Genomic DNA, 23,258 nt, shown 5'->3' with positions numbered 1-23,258 from the left:
ACATCTTAACACAAAGCTTGAGTGTCTGTCTTGCTGGGGTGCTGTGACTTTTTTTTTTTAATATATATATTTTGGTCAAACTTCTTGAGCAGCGTTATGTGCAAGGGAGGAGGAGATGTGGGACTTGAGCTGCAGCAAAGAGTGTGAAGAAGAAGAAGAAGAAGAAGAAGAGGAGGAGGAATAAAGAGGGAGTCCTGAAGGCAAGACGGGCAGGAACAGTGGCAAGCAGGCTGGGACAGGTGAGGGAGGGGAGGGAAGGAAGAGAGAAGGAAGGGAGGGAAGGAAGAGAGGGAGGGAAGGAGGGAAGGAGGGAAGAAGAGGTGTCGGGGGAGGCAGCAGGAAGAGACTCTGGACAGGGGGGGGTGAGGGAGAGGGAGGGGGGTGGGGGGGTCAGGGTGGGGAACGTGGACCAAGATGGAGTATACTTGCCCTTGTTGTGGTATAGCACTGTGTGGATCCGTCAGAGAAGGAGAGAGCAAGAAAAGAAACAGGGGGTCGGGTGGGAAGGAGGGGAGTCACAGACAATATTTTATTCAATGACTGTTTGAATAAAAATATTGTTTTTCTTGAAAGAAACAAACCCAAAACAAAAAGGAAAAAAAACAATTCAAGTCCAAAAAATAAAATAAAAAACGAGACGAGAGAACGGAACGAAATGAGGAGCAAAAAGGTCCTATTTGCAAGAGCAAATGAAGGAAACAGAAAACCAATGGAGGAAAGGAAAAAAAAACAAGTGTGGAGGAAAAGACACTGAGGAGACGAGACGGACTGGACCAGGAACTGTGACCGGAATTCAAAAAGAAAAGACAAATCAAATGAGTTGAAAGAAAGCAGAAAAAGAGGGCGGGGCCACAGGGTCTGGACACAGACGGAATGAAGGGGGACGTCACGTCTCCCCATTCAGACCCACGCTCGCTCGCACGCACGCACACACACACACACACACACACACACACACACACACAACCAAACTCCCACAGTAGTCAGGCCCTAGTCGCAGGCTGTGTGGGAGTTTCAACACTGAATGATTCCAAAGCTGATTGACTTGTCACACAATTCCAACGGAAAGGAAAAAAAAAAAAGAATAACAAAGGAAAAAACAAAACAAAAACACAAAACACAAATCAATACACGGAACAGAAGAAACCACATCGTCAGGAGTGGAAAGCATGCGTGTTTTCACAGTCTCCCAGAACACCGAGTACTTTCAACACAGACGCTTCAGAATCATTGCTGGGTGGAGAAGAGGCGAGAGCGCTCGGCAAAAAAAATAATAGCACAGAGGTCACCATTATTTTCACCTTTGAGTTGACGCAGTAAAAACCACGGCTTTCACCTTTCTGTCAGTTTAGCTTAGTGTGTTTTTCTTCAGCCAGTGTGAAGAAAAACCGTCACCGGTTGGACAGCACAGCATGGAGACAGGAGGGAGAACGGGGGGCAGTAGAGGAGTCTGGCGGGACACAGGTATGGTCCTATTAGAGGCTGAGGAGAGGAGGGAGGAGGGGCTAGAGCGAGCGAGGAAGGCGGGCGAGCGAGTGGGCTCGCACCGTCCCCGCCGTGAGGTCGGAGAGCCGCGACAGAAGGCTGGAGAGCAGCATTAGGTCATATCCGGGAGAGAGAGAGAGACAGAGGGAGAGGGGGGGAGAGAGAGAGAGAGAGAGAGGGAGAGAGAGAGAGTGGAGGATTGTGGGTCGTCCCCAGGTACTTACACTGCACCTGGAGGATCTGGTCGCTCAGGTTGGCCTTGATGTGGTTCTCACTGTAAGTGGGCAGAACCAAGCCTAGACTGAGGCGGCGAGGGAGAAGAGCAGTTAGAGGAGGCGCACTCCCCCCCACACAGGGGTGAGGCGGCAGGTGAGGCGGCAGGTGAGGTTCCGCTCAGCTCACTGGCCCAAAGAGTCTGGAAAGGCCCGAGTCCCGCCTCCTGGCCCCGCCCCTGCCCCTCCTCACCCCACGCGACCCCACAGCCCTGGGAATAAAATCAAACTACCCACACAGCTCCAGCCATCCTCCTTCTATTACCGCTCATCACGGTGCTGGAGCCAAATCCCACCCAAAAGAACTCATTAAAGACTTTTAAAATAAATAACATCCACCTTTGCCACTGTTGCCATGTTGATTAAGAAACTGTCTGTCAATATGTTAAAAGGCTTTATAATAGTATATATAATATATATAATACAATAATATAATATAAATGTGTAATAAATGTGTAATAATAATAATAATAATAATGATGATGCCTTTCAAGGAGCCCAAGATCACTTTACAAGGTAAACAAACAAGCAAACAAAAAACTAACAACAACAAATCAAACCAAACAGGAAGGGACCTAAACTAAACATTAATGTGGAAAATCAGGGAGAAAAGTTGAGTTTTGTGGTGTGATTTGAAACTGTCCAGAGTCGGGGAGTTACGGAGTTCAGCGGGGAGAGAAATGTATGTAAATGCATATGAATTATATTTCTGTATTGTCAACATTAACGTGCAAAAGAGACTACAAATGCAAATGAACCAGCATCCACAATCATACATGACGTTTGTATGCTTTGTTTTTAGTATTTGTTGACAGGTTGGTTGTTTGTCTTGGTTTCCAGGTGCAAACACCTGATCGCAGTGAGCTCCATTCAATCATCTGAAGATGAGGCGGTTTGGATGACGGAGGGCTTAAAGATCCCGCGAAAATTCTGACTTCCTTCGAGGAAATGGGTTTCTCGACTTCTTTAACTATGTCATGATGCAATACTGAGCAGCACCGAACGCTCTCCAAAGATTCCATTTCAATAGGGAGAACTGGAGCTGCGGGGCTGCAGCTCTTCTCAATAAATCCCCACTATTCTGTGAGCCAACTCAGATCCAACAGTCAGAATACGCCTAAGTCGCCGCCAACCGGCAGCCACCTGCGCTGAAACCAAACCCCTCCTCGTCCCGTCGCCTTCGCCCCTCAACGTTTAGCGACGCAAGGCTGCAAGAACACTGTGGCGACCGCTAACTTAAGCTGCATCTTGAACCGGGGGGGGGGGGGTCTGATCTACATGTCGTTTAAGCTGTTAAGATGTGTGCTCCTCCACCCGAGAGGAAGAACGGAAATACACACCCCAATCTCTTAATCTGTGGTGGCACATGGAACTAAAATATAACCAAGTAAGAGGATTAATGGGAACGGATGGAAAAATCAGCCTGCGACAGAATCGGGGGTTCGGCGACGTTCTGTGATATCGAGCTAAATCTGATTTAAAAGAACATCCACACGCTGCCGCACTTGGTGTCACGTGCACGTCGGAGTAAAGCTCTGAACGCGGCAACGCGTGGGGATTTTTTTTTCTTTTTCTTTTTAAATACGCTGTAGTTGTCCGTTGGAGTTGAACATTAATAGCCCTACGATGGACTCGAGCGGGAACAGGCACGCTGCCAGCCAATGGGAAAAAACAACACCACACACACACACACACACACACACACACACACACGGGCAGGACCGCAGAAATATCATAAAGTGCAATTTGCAAAGCGTTTGCTGGGGGGAAATGTCATTATGTTGCGGCTTCAAAATGTTCAGCAGCGTTTGGAGACAAATAAACTACGAGCAATTAATTTGTGTTTAGACGAGTGTGGAAGATGCTTTTTTTTTTTTTTTTACGAGAGGAGGAAAACAGCTCCTCACTCGGCTGGTTCACACAAATTATTTAATGCAAATGAGCGAGTTGCTCTTGGATCAGCTCGCCCTAAACAGCTCAATAGGTGGTGTAAAAATAATAATAATGACGATCATGAAAACAAGTCGGTTGATCAGTAACGATCGTCGGGGTTGCCGTGCCAAGCGTGAGGCGCTCAAAGCGCCGCGCTGCTTGGACTTCACTCAGGTTTGACTTGCGCAACCTCTGAAAGGTCAAGTGAAGCAACTCCGGATTTCAATGCTACCTGTAATCTGTTCCGCCCACGGGCGTCCACGTGTACGTCCGGGTGACCTCGTCGATGTACCTCTGCGGACACAAAGAGGACACGAGCCGGCTCACTGCCAACGCCCTCGGCCAAGCAAGCCTGCAAACTACGTCCCCGACATTCCCAGTCTGGATCAGCGTCCAAATATTGACGACTTGCCTCATCAACCGACTTAACGAGCGTCTTGATTTTCTTTTGCCCTGATTTGCCATCGATCATCTGCCGGCGGATCTGGAGAGAGAGAGAGAGAGAGAGAGAGAGAGAGAGAGAGAGAGGGAGGGAGGGAAGCAGAGGGAGAGAGAGAGAGGGAGAGAGAGAGAGAGAGAGAGAGAGAGAGAGAGAGGGAGGGAGGGAAGCAGAGGGAGAGAGAGAGAGAGAGAGAGAGAGAGAGAGAGAGAGAGGGAGGGAGAGAGAGTGAGAGAGAGAGAGAGAGAGGGAGGGAAGCAGAGGGAGAGAGAGAGAGAGAGAGAGAGAGAGAGAAGCAGAAGGAGAGTGAGAGAGAGAGAGAAAGAGAGAGAGAGAGCCCGAGAGATAGAGAGAGAGAGAGAGAGAGAGAGAGAGAGAGAGAGAGGGAAGCAGAGGGAGAGGTGGACTCGGGCACTGATTCAAATACCGCTGACTGAAAAGGCAGTTTGAGGTGAAAGGTGATGATTCCCAGAGCCTTTTTTTTGTTTGTTTGTTACCTCCTCCTTGTTGCTGTCTTCCAGCTCTGCGTCCAGAAAGTCCAGAGTGACAGACTCCCTGAAGTTAATGATCTGGAGGAAGAGAGGAAGCAGACAGGGTAAAACGCCAGCCAGCCAGCGGGCCAGCGGGAGAAACATCCCATATTATCCCATTAGAGCTCATTAGATTCAGCGGCGCCTCGGTTGTTGGACGTACTCTGGGTCGCAGGTTGGGGTGCAGCAGCACGTAGCCGTTCGGGTCGATGGCGAAGGTGTAGCCGTTAGCGCCGAGCTGCGCGGGGAGAGCAGAGTGAGGATGCGATTCGGCGTTCGCCGACACGTGCATGTGTAATATTGACTTTGCTCACTCTGTACGTCGGCGTCTTCTTCTTGATCTCACTGATGGCGACATCGACCCCCATGACCCCCAGGATGAGCTGGCTCTGCGGGGAGGAGCATTAGCGTCCGTCAAGTCGGGTAGGTCGAAATCGAAAAACCCCCCTTACAAATCTGTTTGTGGCGACATCACTGCCTTCAATTTGCACCGCAATGTTTTTTTTTTTTCCTCTGTGTCTGGCTCTGTGGGGTGGGGGGAAACCAGAGACGCAAGAGACCGAGCGGTTGCAATGTCAGCCGTCACCTCAGGGGGGAGGTGTTGCTCTGAGGAGCAGCAGCTGCTCGGCTGACAATATAAACTGACTGATGATCGCCAGAGAGGCGCAAAACCAAACCCGAAAGCCCGCGGCTGAGGCTGCTGCCTCCGTTCAAAGAAAGACTTCACCTGTGAGCCGGAGAAGTCCCGAGTTCGGTTGAAGACCGGCAGCGTCCCAGTGATGACAAGGCCCAGACCCTGAGAAAATGAAATAATCAGAATAGAATTAAAAAAAAGGGTACTTGTCTTGTTTGGTTGTGTTATTATTTAAGTATACATATTGTACTGTGATGCTTGTTTCATCTTTTTTTGTTCAATGCCATTTTCTACGCAGGGGGCAGTAAAATTTGACACTGAGGATCGGCACAATGTACCCACCCTATACCCATTTTTATATTACTACAGAGAGTTGAAGTCTCTGCGTGCGCTAAGTTTATCTAACGGTACATGTCCCACTTAATATGACGTCTTGCCCGATGCGAGCTGCGGTATTAAGGGGAAGCGATAAACCCCCAAGCAGATCCATGTTGTGGGCTAATGTGCAGCAAATACCTGGCAGTGCAACATAAAGTGGGCGAAAGAGCGGAACATCCAGGAGGAGGGAAAGAGATCAGCCGAGTGTTTTCTTTTTTCAATTCTGTGTATCTCCATTCCAATGTATTTTATGTTCATCAATGCGCTTTTAGAGAATTAGAAATTGAGAGTAAACGAAAAACGTGAAAATGTGGGTATATTTTCTCTTGGCGTTGAGTAACAAGCATGGAATGGTGAAATTCCCCTAAACATAATTTTTTTTAGACACAATTAATATTCTGAAATCAAACAAAGAATAACATGGTATATTATACAGCAAAGGGACACGTCTCGAACATTTGGATTTAAAATGTGCCTCATTTCCTGAACTGCCACTGACCCATCAGTCAGGCTCAGGCAAGTGTCAAATGCAGGGTTCAGCATCAGTCTAAAGACAAACTCCCTGTCGCTTCGTTTGGTCTCACCAGAGCGTCCTGGTAGACGTTGGTCCACTGCACCTGTCTGGCTTTGGACCCGGCCAGCGCCATGGGCCGACCCAGGACATCCAGGTACTCCTGCAGCAGACACACACACGCACACACACACACACACACACACACACACACACACACACACACGCACCGCATAAAACACATCAGAGCCCGCGTCACACACAGGCATTAAAAGGCAGAGAGCCGCGAGAGCCGCCCGACGTTCATTTGTCATAAAACCACAGAAGCCTGACCGACATTCTCTCCGTCACCACATAAACCAGTGGGGCCAGCGGCCGTCCTGCTGGGCCATAAAAGCCTCCAGTCCGAGAGACGCTCTGGGACGTTTTTCATCATTATGAAGGAGCTATTAAAAACACATTAAGGGTGTCAATGGCACGACATGCAAACAGGCCGTTCTCCCAGAGGCTCTACTGTCACGGCCACGGCTGGGACATGGTCCCCACAGCGGCGCTGAACAGAGGTGAGGGGTTAAGTCCACTTCAAATACATCAAATTTGCTGTTTGCTCTCAGCAGGCCAGAGACCTGTGCTGAGATGTGTTATATATAGATGTACCATATATATATATATATATATATATATATAGGAACAGTGTATGTCTATCTATACATACCTATCCATCTATATAGATATATACACAACATAAATATATGTTGTAAACATAATATTGATCTTTGTGCATGCAGAGACTCAGGTGGTAAGAAATGATGGAGCGGGTGACCTTGTGACGCACCAAGCGGTCAACTGCTGGCGGGCACGTGAGCGTGAGACCGTGAATGTCTCGTAATTATAAAGACCACCACGGTGAAATGACCTGCTCATTAAACGGCGACTCCTAACAATCTTTCCTTGGCGACGGCTCGCAATTATTCCATTTTCATAAACGGATCGCTTCCGACCGCCTGCCATTAAACCTGATGAACGCGTTTGTTTCAACGGCATGATAAAAAATTTTTTTTTTTAAAATCTGCCGCTCTCTCTCTGGTGGGGTCATCAGCAATAACGCAGATGCGTGACCTTTGTCCCAGTCCTCCATACATGAAGGGTTGCACCCCCTCTGCCCCGCCCCTCCACCGCACGAGCATGCGGCAATTTACGTATTATACTTTTAACCGTTTGCTTTTCCATCGCCGGAACAGCGAGGTGCTGACAGGCGTAACCTATTCTATTATTAGCTCAATAAAAGTCGGCTTTAACGCGCCATGGGGAGATATTCCATCAGGACGGCGACAGCCAGACCTTTTCATGGGATGTGGGTGGTGGTGGTGGTGGGGGTGTTCTGCTTGGCTAGAACAATCTAGGAAGCCTCAAGTCAGCAAGTGGAAATGCGAGGCAGGCAGTGATGGAAGCCATACAGGGCTCCAGCAGCATCCCTGCATTGCTGATTAAATACTATTGTCACCGTGGGCAGCTTAAGAAAAAAACACAATTACAAAAGTATGGTGCAGACGCCCGATGCGATGCAAAGCCTTTTGCTAACGCTTCCCCGTCCGACGTCTGATAGGCTGAAGAAAACCCGGAATGGGTGTAAAAAGTCCCGACTGGGCTCCCCAGCTTAGCCGCACGACAGCAACGTTTTCACTGCACGCGCGTGAGCCTGCCAATCCTGCGCTCAAGTACAGCACTGTGCCATCCTCACGTCCCCCTCCCCCCCGCGAGACGGTGAAGGGCACAGTCTCCTGGGCCTTGCAGATGAGTAGCAAATCAGAATCCATGAACGTGGAGGCGTTAATGGAACAGCTGGCAGAATATTCTGGGTCCTGGTCATGCACAGGGGCCGGCCGCTGGTGGAGGGGTGGTGGAGGGAGGCACACAGGAAATCGGGAAGGGATTGTGTGTGTGTGTGTGTGTGTGCGCGGGACCCTCCCGCACACCCCACCCCCCGCCCCTTAAAAGCAACTGAGTCAATTTCTACAGCTGGAATGAGGTTATCCCACAGGGCTTCCATAAACTCCCGGTGCCGCAAGCGAGCAGGGTGGCAGGAGCCCCATGAGGCACTGCAGGTGTGTGTGTATGTGTGTGTGTGTGTGTGTGTGTGTGTGTGTGTGTGTGTGTGTGTGTGTGTACGTGTGTGCGTGCGTGCATGCGTAACAAGGGGCGGAAGAGTTCTGACTCTTTACTTCAGCGAACCCGGAGACACTAGCGAGATGACAACAACGCACTGTTTGTTATCGCTCCTTCTCCAGCAGTGTGTCACCTCCCCCCTGTCGCCCACTGGACCGTATCTACATCTGCACCTTTTGCGACTCAACACTCCAAATCAGAGCCAAACACGCGAGGGAAAAACACAAACACAACTGTTTTTCATGGGTGCCGCTTGGACTTCCACCTTACCTGGGTGTTTATCCTGATGGCTCCGATCGACGGAATCTCAAAGTAGTAACCTGGAGAATTGAGAGAAAGAAATGTTACTCTTGTCATTAATATGGGCCTTGCTGACCGTTTGTGGCCCCAGACGTTCCCTCAGCAGTTGTGTAGTCTCTGGCCACTTCAGCGGGCAGTGACAGGCAGTAATGCGTTAGAAGTGGCACGTTACTGTAATCTGATTACATTTTAAGTAATGAGTAAAGTAAGGGAGTACATTTGTGTGAACAGTCATTTGATGACTGTTACTTTCCCGTGAGCAGGCTGCGCTACTGCGTTACTAAAACGTAGCTTTGTTTAGTGTGACGGTCTCATAACATTGACGTATGGACGAGCGACGCGACGTTAACGCGACATGCGGGGATACGTTAACAAACATGGAGCGCGAGAGAGAGAGAGCAGGACCGTGCAGCGTTGGAAGTACCGACATAACTTTGAGTTTGAGTCGGCAAAACTTTTATCTACAGCGAAGAATTCCACCGCAAATCTGAGGAAGGACCTAACAAACAGTCACAGGAATGCGAAACTCACCGATAAACCCACTGACAAGCTAGCACGCCCCTCCGAGGCGGCGCTAAACCGAGGAAAGCTCGTCGCTGGCTATACTGTTGAGGTTGTGTTGCCCATGTTGCCCATTTCTACTGTAGACTCTGAACCGTTCCGACGCCTCGTTGAAAAAAATCCCGACTAAAAGTGGTGTCAAGGTGCCGCAGAGAAAGCCAGTTTGCAGCACACCCTGAGCTTTATGTTGTGAAAATTTGGTGGAGTGTGCAGGAAATAGGTTTAAATGTTCAACAATTTTGTTCAAGTCAGACTGTTGCACTTAATCTATGTATTTACATAATTTTTGCCTGATGCAATATGCACAAAGTTAAAGGGACTGTTTCATTTGATTCAAGTTTATATAAATATACAGAAAGAATGTATTGAAGCTTAATGGCCTGTTCAGTTTGTGTATCATGTTTTTGGAAAGTAACTAATAAAGTAATTAGTAAAGTAACCTAATTCCTTTTGAAAATAAGTACCGGTAATCAGCAAAGTAACTGGATTGCTTTCTTGTAATCAGTAATTAGTAACTAATTACAATTTCCAAGTCATTTGACCAACACTGTTAGCGGGTACATGCAGCATCATCGGCCGCCGACCTCTCCACACTGAGCTGTAGGATGTAAATGCGGCGGCTCATTGGGAATGCTGAACCCCCTGGGCGTCGCTGCCGTTGCTGCTGCTGCTGATTAGGAATGGAGGGGAGTGACTGACTGGGTCAATAACCACGCCGCTCCCCAAGTTATTAAAGCCAAGAGTGTTTATACAAAGAGCCGAGAAATGGAGACGGCGTCCCCTGAATGTTAAAAGGCAGCGATGACTCTCATCATTTGGGCACATTACGCTCTTTGCCACAGCGCTTTGTGCCGAGAGTAACCGTTTATTTGCGAGTACCCGGCATGCGGGCGTTATGCACACGCCCGTGTTTGGTGGAAATTCTGTCAGTGGGAGTTGTGCAGTCAGGGGGCAGAGTGTCAAAGGAGACAGGTAGGTTCACTATAAATATATGCAAGCCAAGGTAGCTGTGTATGACTGAGACTAATGAACTGCTGTCAGCGAGGAATGTTGTGAGTTGTCGATGCTCAATTCCTACCACATGCCACTGTTGACTATGCTGTGTTCAATTTGGGTGCAGAGAGAAGTCATAGACGTGCACAAATCTATTTATTCAGAATTCTGGATGCTGTCCGAGTTTTTTTTGTGAGACACATTAAACGAGAAGTCCTTTCATGCTGCAAATTGGTGTTTTTCCTCTTATGAAAGGCCCCGGAATGAAAACTTCATTGCAGTATTGTATTATGAACGGCACTCCAGTGGAGGTATTTGGATTTCCAGAGCAGTATATCACATTTGCTGGCGTCATTCCCCGCTTCACCTACAGTTACGGCATGTCGGGGGGGGGGCTCAGCCATCTGTTTTGGATTTTTTTGCTGGAGAGAGCCTGAAGGAACGCTGCCATTGTCCTCCCAAGTCACGCGGAGGTTAGCTCCTTCTTAAGTTGCCACTAAAGCGGCAAAAAGACAAGAGCCGGCAACTTCAAGTGGCCTCGTGGTCTCTGCATCTGTGTGTGTGCGTGTCTGTTGACTGGTGTTTGCCGAGCGCCTGGATGTCACGGGTGAGGAGTTGGCTCCTGCCGAGGTGTCAGGGAGCTGCCTCTGTTGGAGTGAGATACCAAAGGGTAATAAGTAGTGAAGATACAGGAGGACGGCTCCATCGAGGCAGCCGTGTCAAGGCTATTGTCTGACGCTGGCGCGGGCTGGAGTTTTTGCGAGGTAATCGCCAACGGTGGCGAACGGCGAAGAGCAGTGCTGGCACAGAGGCATAATCCTGGACTTTCCCCCAGCCTGACAGAGAGATGGCTCGGTAATCATGCCGCAACCAGACTCCTCTCGCTAATTAATAACAACTTGTGGGGAGGTACTTCTGAAGCACTTTGCTCCACTGGCAAGAAGCTAATCAGCGGCGGCATTAGCCGAGGCTTCAGACACACAGCTAAAGGCCTCGTAAAGGAGAGACTTTGAAAAAAAAAAGTGGGGGGGAAAAACACAACAAAACAAAAAAAACAACATCAATTGAAGGCACAGAGGTTGGTGGAGGTTCACCGCCGAGCGCCGCAAGAGGACAGAGCGAGGCCGCGACTGAATGAGCCGAGCGGAGATGAGATTGGTGCAGACAAAGTCGCTGACAGGAAGAGCAGCTGAATCATATGTGCTGTCAGACTGTCTGCCGCAGTCACGGCCGTCTCTCCGCCGGGTTATTTCAAGAGCCGCTGCTGCTTTGGATTAACGCAATATCGATTTCAACATCACGTGAGCCTAGAGGGACCCCTGCTAGACTGTTTCTCGCTCCTCCTTTTTGTTCTTTTTGGCAACGGCGCGCTGATATCGACGCACAAATGAAAGAAAAGAGGACCAGCATGTGGCAGCTGCTCTCTGTGGTTCCGAAGCCACGTGAGTGCCTTTTGTATTTGAGATTGGACTTGTTCTATATTGTGTCTGTCTGTATACAAGTTACGTTCACGTCTTGAACGTAAAAAAAGAAAGAAGATGTGTTGACCAGTGACGATCAGTGTCGGTGAGTAATCTATTACTAAGTAATCCAAAACTGTAATTGAACTACTTTTTGAGTAATGGAGTAATGTAACTAGATTACTGTGGCAAAACTGGTAATTATATCATAATTACTTTATCAAGTAACGATTTTGTCACTTTTCCAAAATCTTCTGATTATTTGAACAATATGTGCTGTGCAGAAGGCACCAGTGCTGCACACGAGTTTGTTCTGTGAAATGTGCAAAACATTCAACCATGTTAAGAGAACAGAGGCAATATTTGGAATTGCAAAATTTTGCATTTTAATAAAGTTCGTTCCAAAGCAATGAGCAACTTTATCTTTTTTTTTTAAACTAAAGTAATTAGTAATTGATTACTTTCGAAAGAAAGTAGTTAAAGAAGTAATTAGATTACTTTATTACAGAGTAATCAGAAGTTGCATTACTTTTATGGAGCAATTCCAACAACACTGCTGACGACAACCAGAAGGAGAGAAAAGCGGTCCAGAAAAACAAAGTGACTTCATTTGAGTTTTGGCTTTTAGACATAAAAGAAAACAAAACACCAATTAAAAAAAAAACCTTGTCTTACCTTTATTGGCACAGGCTATCCACTGCAACGGCGTGACATCGTAGTTGTGCTGGCCGACGGAGAAGGTGAACACGCGCACCTGGATGAAAAGGACGGAAAGTTAAAGGCCGCCTTCCGAGAGGCAGAACAAACAGTCTGGTTCAGTACAGTGCAAACAGCCCCTGGGCGGCAGCGAGCTTGCTGTCATGAGGCAGCGACGGAGCACCGATCTCGTCGTCTGATCTCGCCTCCCAGTCAACTCTGCACAACTGTCGCAAGACACAAAGCGGCGGTGAGAGCGTTGTCAGGCCGCAGATTATTCTCCCGTGATAGAAAAGAATATCAGCGGGAACGCTGGAGAGCCGCTGAATAAAAAGGGGGTGGGAGCGGCGGAGGGCGATAGCGAGACTGGAGAGAGTGAGAGAGAGAAAGAAAAAGACAAACTGCGCGTCTGCGAGACGTGATTTTTAAAGGCCCCGCTGATGAAGTGGCTAATTAGCAAGAAGGTCAGAGCTGTTAACACCCGCAGCGCTACAACAGAGACAGCAGACAGGAGAAATAGAGTGTCGGCGAGCGGCGAGGAGGAAGCGGGAGAAAAGGCCAGAGAAATGAGACACAAATGCAAAAAGAGAGAGCACTCAGGAGCGACTCCACCTGCGTGATCATGAGACCAACGTCATCAAAACGCAGTGGAGAAACAGCCGATGAAGACAAGGCAGCACGTCTCGGGCCGGCGGAGCGGCGGGACGAGCAGATAAGGTGGGAGGGGGATGGAGGGGGGGGGCAATCTCACCGTTTTGTTGGGCCAGTTGTACTTCTCAAAGATTTCCTGGGCACGATCCTCGCCGCCATCTGTAAACATCATTATCATCTTATTGCAGTTGGCCCTCGGGGCGCTGGTCTCCTGGGGAACGGGGAGAGGGAGAGCGCAGCAGAGACAAGAGAGGGAGGAGGCAGGTTAGGAGACAGGCAAAGGGTGAAGGAAGAAGAAAAATCACGCCAAAGAGGATGCGACGCACATCCACAATCAGTTTTCACCATCAGCGGTCGGTCGGATTTGCTCCTGAGGGATTTTTTTTTAACTTGGCTCGCTTTCTATCTACATCGGTGCGGCAGTTTGAAAATTGAAATCAAACGTGCGCCGAACTCCAGCGTGTCAGAGTGCCCAGTGTAGCTCCACCTACAGGCTCACTCCGCCCTAATTTTGATTTATTATGGAAAAAAAAAGACATATTGCGGATTATGAGATTTGTGCCACATTCAACCAATTTTTTGACACGTGCTTGAGATGGTAACGCGATCCCAACATAGCTGACTGAGGTGAGATCTCTCCTAATAATACACAATAAGCTTTACATTGAATACACCTCTGTGTTAGCTTAGCTTTAGCTAGGACACTTTAACGCTCTCATATTCGGCTTGACTCAACAGAATCGAACACTTTGCACTATTTTCATTTTGTCGTCTTACTTGAACAAACGTTTTGTTTTCTTCAGACTTGTTCCGTCCTCTATTTTTAACACCTCGTGTATTGGTATAACCTGTAGCCGAGCCCCTTTTCTGGAACCGCTAGCTATTTAATCAAACCGAGTCCGGCTAACAGGTCCGCGCTTCAGTAGCCGATGGGAATCGCCCCGGCGCAGTAAACTAGTCTGAAGCTCCGAGCTTCACCTCATTCATTTACAAATGTCCTCGTTTGTAGGCATAGGCTCCCGCATATTATCATAACATTAAAATTTAATGTGAAGTGCGCGGCATTACTCTAGCGTTAAATTTGATTGTGTCGGAAGGCCTATCGCGAGCGCTCCGCAGCCGCGTGCCCGTATCCGGGCGCCACTACTTTTTTTTTTTTTTTTTCTTTTAGCATTCCACTGGTAATCCAGGCCCTGCCTGCACGGCAGCTGCCATTGATATGCAGGCCGGCGGCGCGTCAATCTGACTAGATTCTAATAAAGATAAATAATATTGCCACAATTACACTTTCTTTTTTTTTTTTAACATTGTGCTTCTGCACACCAATCATGGGTGCGACTCCGCCGCAGACAGTGATTAAAGGGGCCCTTTTTATTTCTCATTCTGCTGGCGAAGGGGGATTTGGGGGGGGGGGCTTGGCAGTTGGCTCCATGCCTCCGAGCCCACCAGAGGAATATAAAGTGTCTCTGGCTGATCTCCTCTGGGCCGCGCTCATCAATCATCCCATCAGGGCCCATTAGGGCGGCGCTCTCTTAGAATATATGCGGCGGGCACACGGTGCAGAGGCGGCACCTGCAGCCGGCGGCGAGCGGCCCGCGGGCGACGGGCATCGTTGCCGTCACGCCCGCCGAGGACGTGTGACAGAACTCTGGAAGCGTCCTATGCAAACCTGGGCCACCGGCTGTCGGCGCCGTTTCATCACAGTTAGCGCACTTTTACTCATTGGAGTGGACGGCGAGCCAGGCGGGCTCGAGGTCGCCGCATCGCAGGAAAAACACCCCCGACGTCGCCCCCGCTTACGTTCAGAAGCTGTTCGAAGGCGAAGGTGAAGCCGGACTTGTAGTCGGTGGTTCCTTTGGCCTGCATGCCCTTGACGGCCTCTTTGAAGATCTCCTTGTTGCGGACGTTGGCTTGGACCAAAGTCCTGAAGCAGGGAACGACGGCGTCGGCCTTCTCGTTGAACTGACGGGAGAAACACACAAAGGCACACAAAGTCAAATCCATTTGTTGATCTGTGTGGCCTGCAAGCGCTGTACAACCAAGCAGAGGTGGCAAAGGTATTCACATTCTGCACTTAAGTAAAAGTAAAAAAAAACTCTGGTAAACGCAAGAGTACTAATTGAACTCCTGTACTCAAGTGAAAGTAAGAAAGTACAGGTTCTGAAATGTACTCGAGTAAATGACCCAGTTTTATATTGAAGTACACAACAGCAGATTTCAAGTTAGATCCACTTCAAGCAACAACAACTATAGTATTAAGCAAATTACTTTTAAAATAATGTGTATCTTTTAAACTCTTTAAAACACAACAAGCATGTTTTCCCCAGGAAAATGTCAGGAAAAGAAATACTCAAGTAAAGTACAGATACCTGATAAATCTGAACTATCTGTACTTTGTTGCCTCCCACCCCTGCAACTAAGTCGTGCTGACGGGGGCTGTGCCGCGACTCGCTAGCTGGCAGCCAACGCCGGTAATTACAAGCTTGCACGGAAAAGAACAGGTGCGCCTGAAACACCGGCGCAACAGCGCCCAGACAAGCTAATATCACCTGTCTCATCTCATCGGCGAAATTAGCCCAAACTGTGTTTGTGTGCCAGTGCGCTGGCGCAATATTAGCAGCCGCGTCTGTAATAACGGGTTTCAAATGTTGTGTCTTGGTGAAGGTCAACCTCAAAATCTCCTGACATTTTGCCGACAGATTGATGTAAGCCATTACGCGCGAGGAAAGCTGACATTTCTCACAGTTTGGCGCGGAGTTATTAAATTCGTCAGACAAAGGGAATCAAAAGTGTTTCGGTGGTGCTCATTCAAAAGTTCATCTGGCGTCGCCTCTCGATATCAAAAGCCTTGCACCTTTAATGTTTGCAGCCAGGGCGGAAACACGCCGGGTCGCTCGGCTGCTAACTATAAACATGGAAAAGTGAAGCAGCAGGTGTTTCCAGTGCAGGCAACACTGAAAACTGTGATAAAGAATTCCCCCCCTAAAAAAAACTCAAACCAAGGATTAAATTGTTCTGATTAATTCTGGGGGGAATTATAAAATGGCTAAACACATTATTCAACGTTCTCCTTTGCAACAGTAAGAGAAAATCTGATGCGCAGGCCCTCAGATTATCATGGTCATCCCTTGTTCTTGGAGCTGAATGCGGCAGCAAGGGGAGTGGATTACTAACGGATTACTGCGTCAAGTCTGCGAGCGCACTTAGCACACGGGCGCGCTTGAGCGTAGTGGCCCCGCGGTGGAAAAAATGGGATGAGGTTAATATTTAACCTGACATTAGCCCGAATGGAGAGGCTGCTATCAGTGGGTAAAATGCAGAAAAGGAAGAAGAAGGAGAAGAAAAAAGGAGAAGAAGAGGAAGAAGAAGGAGAAGAAGTAGAAGAAGAAAGAGAAGATTGAGAATTAGGAAAAACTAACATTCAATTACCGATCTCGTTAACATTATCAATTAATCAACATTCTAAAAACAATATTAAATCACTAACAGCTCAAGAACAGTCAATCAATCAATGAATTGATGAATCAATCAAACAAAAAAAACAAACAAACAACCAATCAATCCCTTAAGTGAGCCCATCACCAACAATTAATTCCCTCTCTGTCACTGAACACAGCACTCCATTAAAAGCCCATGTTTGTTGGAAAGATCCCAAATCTGCTGCTCTAGAAAGTGAAATCCAGCAACAATCTTGACTGGATCTTTTTTTTTTTTTTTTTGTGCTAATGACAGAGGCATCAACCTCAAACCCCCCTGTCCACCTTCCTCCTTAGGCTCAACCACACGCCCGGCCTGGCTGAGCTTGAAACAAAGTAAGGCCTGACCAAACCAAGCAAGACAAAAAAAGTGTTTGTTAAAAACCTCCTGGCACTTGGTGAAAACTATCTAAAAACACAAATAAAAGAAGGAAGAAGAAAGAAAAGGAGAAGAAGAAGAGTGGGAAAACAAACCGGGGATGTTCAGTGTTTCCAAATACCTGGAAGCAACGTGAACACACTGTTGCAGCGCTGGGACTTTTCGCTTTGCTTCGCTTTGCTTCGCTTTGCACTTAGCAAGCTGAGAAATAAACATGAAAAACATTTGCTTTTACTTTTGCTTCTTACCATGGCCACATTCACGTAGTCGTCGTCCGACAGCGTGTCCAGCATCTCCACCACGGACGTCTTCATCAGCCTGAGCGTGAGCCCGCTGACGCTGCCGCTCCTGCGGGAAGAAACACGAGGACGCTCGGCTTCAGCTCAGGACTCCGGAGATTTGCATTCGCCTCAATACAAATCATCACATCACATCACATCTGTTCGCAGACGGACGGACGGATGGACGGACGGACGGCGGTCGGCTCCCCTCTCGCTTCATTCAGGTTCGCCTCACACCAACAGGTGGCACTAGCGCCCTTTGGTGGAGGCCGAAAGAGGAGCAGTGGGAGGAGGAGGAGGAGGAGGCAGAGAGTGAGATACTCACACGTCCACAATGATGACCATGTCCTTTGGAGACGATGCGCCCTGGATATACCTGCACAAAAGGCACAACATAAAAGGCCGTTAATTTGTTCCCCTAATCTTTGAGAAGAGGGAGGTGGGCACTGGGAGAGCTGCGGAGATGCGAGACGTGGCGGCATGACGCGACCCAGGCTCGGTCCACTTCAGCCACAGAATACTGAGACGGCTTATGTGCTTAGAAGAGTTAATAAGTTGTGTTATTATACAGTGCAGTGCAGCGCCAGGCCGCGGCTACTGCCGGCTGACATTACCAGAGATAGTCTTCTTTACTCCATAACAATGCTTCCTCTAAATAATTACTACATAAGCCAAGGTAATTGCTAGTTTATGGTCTAAGTGTATAATAACACATTTGCTATAATGGCCTGCACTAAGCTGCACAGCCCTCTGGGCAAAGAGGCGGTAAAGAGAGGCCCTTTTTCCATGCAGGTGAACAAGGCTAAAGTCTGCAGAGCAAAAATAAAAGACATCCAAAACGGATCCATTTAATCCACAGTGGCAACCAAAGCAATGGTTTAATGGCACGTAATTATGGTTATTTCTTTATCTCTTTATTTATTGCAACCTTAAAATGTCACTAGATTTTGAGGTTGACCTTCAGGAAGACATAACATTTGCAACCTGTTATTACAGGCGCGGCTGCTAATATTGCACACACACATATATTTCTCTCACGCGCACTGTCTGGGCTAATTCATCCACTTCAGATGGAGCATCTCGTTTTCCAGAGCGTCCTAAATAAAGTAGCCAAGTACAATACAGAGACTTCAGACCAAACAATGAACAGAGAGACACCCGGATCTATGAAACAGGATGCAAAAGATGGACAAAAAAAAAGAGAAAAGGATTAAGAAAAAAATCAAAACTTTTAATTTCAAATTAGACATTTGGCTTTTGAAATTGTCTCAGTGAGCAGACGCTTGAAATGGAAGTTCAAGCTGCACCGCTGTGCAGTCACGCAACGGTGACTCACGCAACTGGAAATGCTTCATATTGAGTCGCTCGGAATCTCTATTTGTCAGGGCTCCGGCGCGAGCGGCCGTCGACTGGCTTGTGCTGAGCTAAGTGCTGCCAGTGGAATAAGATCGCTGACGCTCCTCTCCCTTTGATGACTCATCAATCGGACGTCAGCCGCATTATTGTTTGCTCTGGCAGCCCCTCAGTGGACGGGGTCGGCGCTCCCCACTCCAGACCACGAGGCTGCAGCGGCCGTGCGTCTCCGGTTGAGAGCGGACCGGACTTTGGGAGGCTTCTTCTTCATTGGGGGCGGGGGAGGGGTTTAGAACGTAGCGCAGTTAGACATTCTGCTGATGAAACAGCCGAGCAGTTAGCGAGTTAGCGAGCGTCTCGGGCGGAGGCAGAGTAATCACCGGGGGCCTCGCTGCGCTGATTATCAGCCGTTCCGCTGAGTGTGGAGAGAGAAGCCAGCTGCCTGTGGGCCGGAGAGAATTTCTTTTTTTTCTCTCTCTCTCTCTCTCATACGCTCAGCCAAGCTGATATGGAGGTAGAGCAACACATACCGCCCCCCCACCTCCTCCTCCGCAGGCTTTGCCACCGCTCCCACAGGTCCCGCCGCCCCCTCACTCGCTGGGCAGCCGCCAAAACCAACCTGCGACGCGACCTCTGACCCCTGCTGAAGTGCCGTCCCTCGCGTGCTTAGCCAGGGCCGCTTCGATCTCTGCCGCTTTTCTGGCCTCGCTTTGTTGACACCCCCCATATGCTGGGAGGGGAATTATCAGAGGGAGCCCAGAGCGGTGGAAAAAGGAAGAAGAAAACAACAACAACAACAAAAAACCCAAAATCTGCTGGCGCTGCTTGTGCATGCAAGACAAGGGAGGGCGTGGTGGGGGGGCGGGGGAGGGGCATGGGTTTGGAGGAGGGGGATTCAATTATTTCAAATAATAAAGAATGCCACATCAAAGGTAAAAAAGAAAAAAGAAAAAAAAAAAATTCTGCGCGCCGTATGAAATCAGGTTTGGAACCAAGAGGCATATTGACGCGCGTGACTTTTTATCAATTTAATTAGTGAAATCTCAATTGGAGCCAGTGGGAGCCGGGAGACGGAACGGAGAGGCGAGACTCACACGCGGCGGCAACGGCGGCAGCGGGTTCTTTCTTCGGCGAAGGCAAAGGCAATCAGCGATGCGGGACAGGGGGGCTGGGGGGGAGGGAAACGAAAAAAAAAAAAAAAAAAAACTCGAGCAGAATGCAGCCCACGTCTCCTCCACCACCTCCTCGGGCTGACGGACGGAGACAATCCCCCTCCCCTGCCGCAACAGAGCGATGGAGGGGTCACGCGGTGTTGGCCGTCTGCGGACCGACTGCAGATTTTCATTAACTTCTCCACTCGGTTTAGAGAATAGCCCCTTCAGAAGGGTCTTCAAGTTATTTTGTAGGGAAGGGGCGGGGAGGGGGGGGCTAAATGTTAATTATGAGGGGATGCGGACCTCCATTAACGGCAGTCATTAGGGGTCATCCCGCGCTCGCCAGCTCTAAATCCCTCAATGGCGAGACTCGCCAGCTCTGCGGCTCTGAAATCTGGCTGAGGGAAAAAAAAAAAAAAAAAAAAAAAAAAATATATATATATATATATATATATATATATATATATATATATATATATATATATATATATATATATATATATATATATATATATCGCTTTCAAGCAGATTGTCCCTCTTGGATTGTGAAAGAGGTGGCGTTGATCAGCAGTGATGGGGTTTTAGGCAGGAAAGCGGCAGGAGGAGTCGCTGGCCGACGGAAAGCGTCGCTCAACGGCTGATTCCGCCCGCGAGATTGTCTCGCCGTATCAGCGCCGCTAACCTCTCCGTCTGCGTTTCTCCCCCAGTGTCTCTGTGCAGAGAGCATCTGGACGCGAGAGTGAGAGAGAGAGAGAGAGAGAGAGAGAGAGAGAGCGAGAGAGAGAGAGGGAGGACGGTGCGAAGCAGGTTAATTCGCAGCGCCGGCGATCAAAACGGTGAAGGAGGGGTCAGCGCGGCCGCTTAATCCTCCACATTCTGACTGGTGGATCCAGATGTGTTGTTTCTGCATGGATTCCACTTAGTAATTACCTCTCAGCTTCTGCCCACTGATGCCATTCTTTCCCTGTCATTACCCGGCCTCCTGCGCGCCAGGGCCAGGTGACAGGCAGATGGGCCTGGCTGGTTGCTGGACCCACGGCCTCCCCCCGCTCCCCCCCCCCGCCCCCCACACACACACACCCTCCCTCCTACCAACCAATTGACACGGCGTCGATCTGCCTTGGGCCTCTTAGTCCACTCAGACTGAATGATAGTCGGTCGCCAGTCTTTCCACTGGAGGCGGCCTCCATAGTGTCAGCACTGCTCAGGCTTCACCTTTGTACGCAGTCGTCACAGGGCAAACGTTAAGAGCTGTTATATTCAGCCGTGCTTATAATTCATGCGGGGCATCATGCTTTTAGTTCTGTTCCAGTGAGTGAGCTCTTTATTTCTTTAGTTCATAAAATCTTCAATAATTGTTGTATTTTCACATCCTGTACATGAGTGCAGAGAAAAATAGATGAATATATAAATAACATACTTTACGATTTGTATTGTCTCTATATTGTAAAATTTTACAAAAATATACTGTAGCCTTACATTACTACGGAAGAGGATTAGGGCCACCAGAAGAGAAAAAAATATTACAGGAAGGAGACGTTTATTGAAGTTTTCATTTCGAGTTTTAAGTTGAAATTTTGTGAATAAAGTCAAAATTTTGTGAAAAAGGTTGACTTAAAAAAGACGGAATTTCGTGAATAAAGTCGATGTAAAAGAAGACGAAATTTTGTGAATGAAGTAAAAATTTCTTGAATAAAGTCGACGCAAATAAAGTGGAAATTTTGTGATCAAAGTGGATGGTGGATTAACCCTGTTACCCAGTTAAAAGTAAACTACTGAAAACAGATGCATACCACAGTAATCAGGAAACTGGTGAAAATGGTAGTACTCCGCGAGACTTGCGTGCAGAGCCTTTTGACTTTATTCTCGACATTTTGACTAACTTCACATTGACATAAATTATAAAATTTCAATTTTATTCACGATTTACGTCAACTTTATTCTCGAAATTTCGACATTAATCACGAAATTTCAAGTTTATTCTCGGAATGGAAACTCCAAAAAACATTCTATCTCAATTTGTGTTCTCTTCTTGTGGACCTGATCCTCTTCCGTACATTACAGACCAAAATGACAACTCATTTAAAAATTCATTCATAAAAACATTTTTTAGGCAAACATTGCCTTTTTATTGAATTGAACAAAAAAAAAAAATTAAATTGCTGATGTCCAAGATGACAAGAAGAAGACTCCAGTTTTGGACTCCTGAGTGCAGGAGAAGCCCGAGACAGAAACTGGGTAGTTTGTTGGACAACTGTGTAGAAATGGAAAAAAAAGGATGAACTGATTGGTAAGAATATGCTTGTTACGTACGGCGCCCACACACAGAAGGCACACCAGCCTACTGCACACATCAGGCCAATGACCTCAGCGGGAGTGTTTTGATCTCCTGATACATGACAAGCTAACAAAGCGGTCTTAGAAATCAGTGTTGGAGCAGCAAAAGCTCCCAGGAAAAGGCTATGAAAGCTCCGTGCAGGCAGTAAGTGACGGAGCGTCCGTGCGTGTGCTCTCGGCGCCGAGGTATTGCCCTCGGCGGGAGGAGACTGGAGCGACGACTCGCAACCTTCCGCCCTGTGAATCCGCCAGAAACACGTCCCACGAGCAGCGAACACGGAGGCACATTCTGCGTGGCCGTGATTGTGTTTTCGTTCCCTTCTGCCGCCACCCGGTGCAGGAGTCTCATTGGAATTCATGAAATAGTTTTATCACGGCACGGCTCTGTAAAATCAATACATTAGCGTTGCCCGGGGGCCAACTCTCTCTCAGGAGATTGTGTTTATGCACCCTAACCCATTCCACAAAGTGTTCTGCATTACATTTAAATCGGAGGAATTATCTACTACATACGTTTCGAGGGGAAAAAAAAAAAAACAACAACCAAAAAAAAAAAACAAAACAAAAGGAAAAGAAAGGAAAGAGAAAAAAGAGCGACGACAACCTCACGACATTCAGCAGACGCGAGCTGCGTGATACACGATGCAGTTCGAGCCCATTATACTTGCATGCAGGAACGGCAAGAGCATTCATTTGTCTCCAGGTGTCTTGGCCACGTTGTGCAGTGCACACGTACGCTACACATAAGTGCTGGTGGGAATATAGAGCACAGCGCCATCTGTACTGTGTGTGTGTGTGTGTGTGTGTGTGTGTGTGTGTGTGTGTGTGTGTGTATGAGTGTTAGTCGACTGCGGGCGAGCACATTTTCCCTCACAGTTGGTTGTGCATCGTGTACGGTAGGTGTAAGCAAAGTAACCACAGGATAATGAGGGGTGGGGGGGGGACTGTATGTCGGACAGACTGCCGGAGTGCGTGAATGTGTGTGTGCGTGCGTTTAGGTGCGCCCGTGTGAGCGTTTCCCCATGTGTATGTGGATTTGTGTTGCGCTGATGGGCTTATTATTTTATGGACTGCTGCTCTCTTAGTGCTCCTGTGGATGTGGCAGGCGAATAAAGATTGAATTAAGATAAAAAATATAGGAGGACCGCGCTCACGGCGCCCGCAGGAGAAAAAGAGATGTTGTCTGCCCGTTTATTTATTCCGCTTTCTGTTGATTATTGGGAGGCGAGGCGCCAAAGATTCGCATTTACATATTTTTGGCGCTCGTGAA

At 48.1% G+C, this 23,258-nt stretch overlaps 1 protein-coding gene across 2 annotated transcripts in view; it reads right to left on the bottom strand.

Annotated features, from left to right (window-relative positions):
* Positions 1 to 23,258, bottom strand: part of cacna2d2a (calcium channel, voltage-dependent, alpha 2/delta subunit 2a) — a 159,970-nt gene that overhangs the window by 11,858 nt on the left and 124,854 nt on the right. For both annotated transcript variants that reach the window (XM_076037164.1, XM_076037165.1), the window contains 14 exons: positions 17,470 to 17,520; positions 17,112 to 17,211; positions 14,809 to 14,970; positions 13,109 to 13,219; positions 12,337 to 12,415; positions 8,618 to 8,667; positions 6,255 to 6,344; positions 5,386 to 5,454; positions 4,973 to 5,047; positions 4,822 to 4,896; positions 4,626 to 4,697; positions 4,102 to 4,173; positions 3,922 to 3,983; positions 1,710 to 1,786 (listed from right to left, as the gene is read on the bottom strand). In XM_076037164.1, the coding sequence (XP_075893279.1) occupies positions 1,710 to 1,786; positions 3,922 to 3,983; positions 4,102 to 4,173; positions 4,626 to 4,697; positions 4,822 to 4,896; positions 4,973 to 5,047; positions 5,386 to 5,454; positions 6,255 to 6,344; positions 8,618 to 8,667; positions 12,337 to 12,415; positions 13,109 to 13,219; positions 14,809 to 14,970; positions 17,112 to 17,211; positions 17,470 to 17,520 (1,145 nt within the window). The remainder of the gene's footprint in view (positions 1 to 1,709; positions 1,787 to 3,921; positions 3,984 to 4,101; positions 4,174 to 4,625; positions 4,698 to 4,821; positions 4,897 to 4,972; positions 5,048 to 5,385; positions 5,455 to 6,254; positions 6,345 to 8,617; positions 8,668 to 12,336; positions 12,416 to 13,108; positions 13,220 to 14,808; positions 14,971 to 17,111; positions 17,212 to 17,469; positions 17,521 to 23,258) is intronic.

The sequence above is a fragment of the Nelusetta ayraudi genome, unplaced genomic scaffold (genome assembly GCF_046127955.1).
Source record: "Nelusetta ayraudi isolate G7.1 ecotype Tasmania unplaced genomic scaffold, CSIRO-AGI_Nayr_v1 ptg000050l, whole genome shotgun sequence".
In the NCBI taxonomy this organism is placed as follows: Eukaryota; Metazoa; Chordata; class Actinopteri; order Tetraodontiformes; family Monacanthidae; genus Nelusetta; species Nelusetta ayraudi.
Note: the sequence above shows the minus strand (reverse complement) of the source record. Positions and strands in the feature narration are given on the sequence as shown.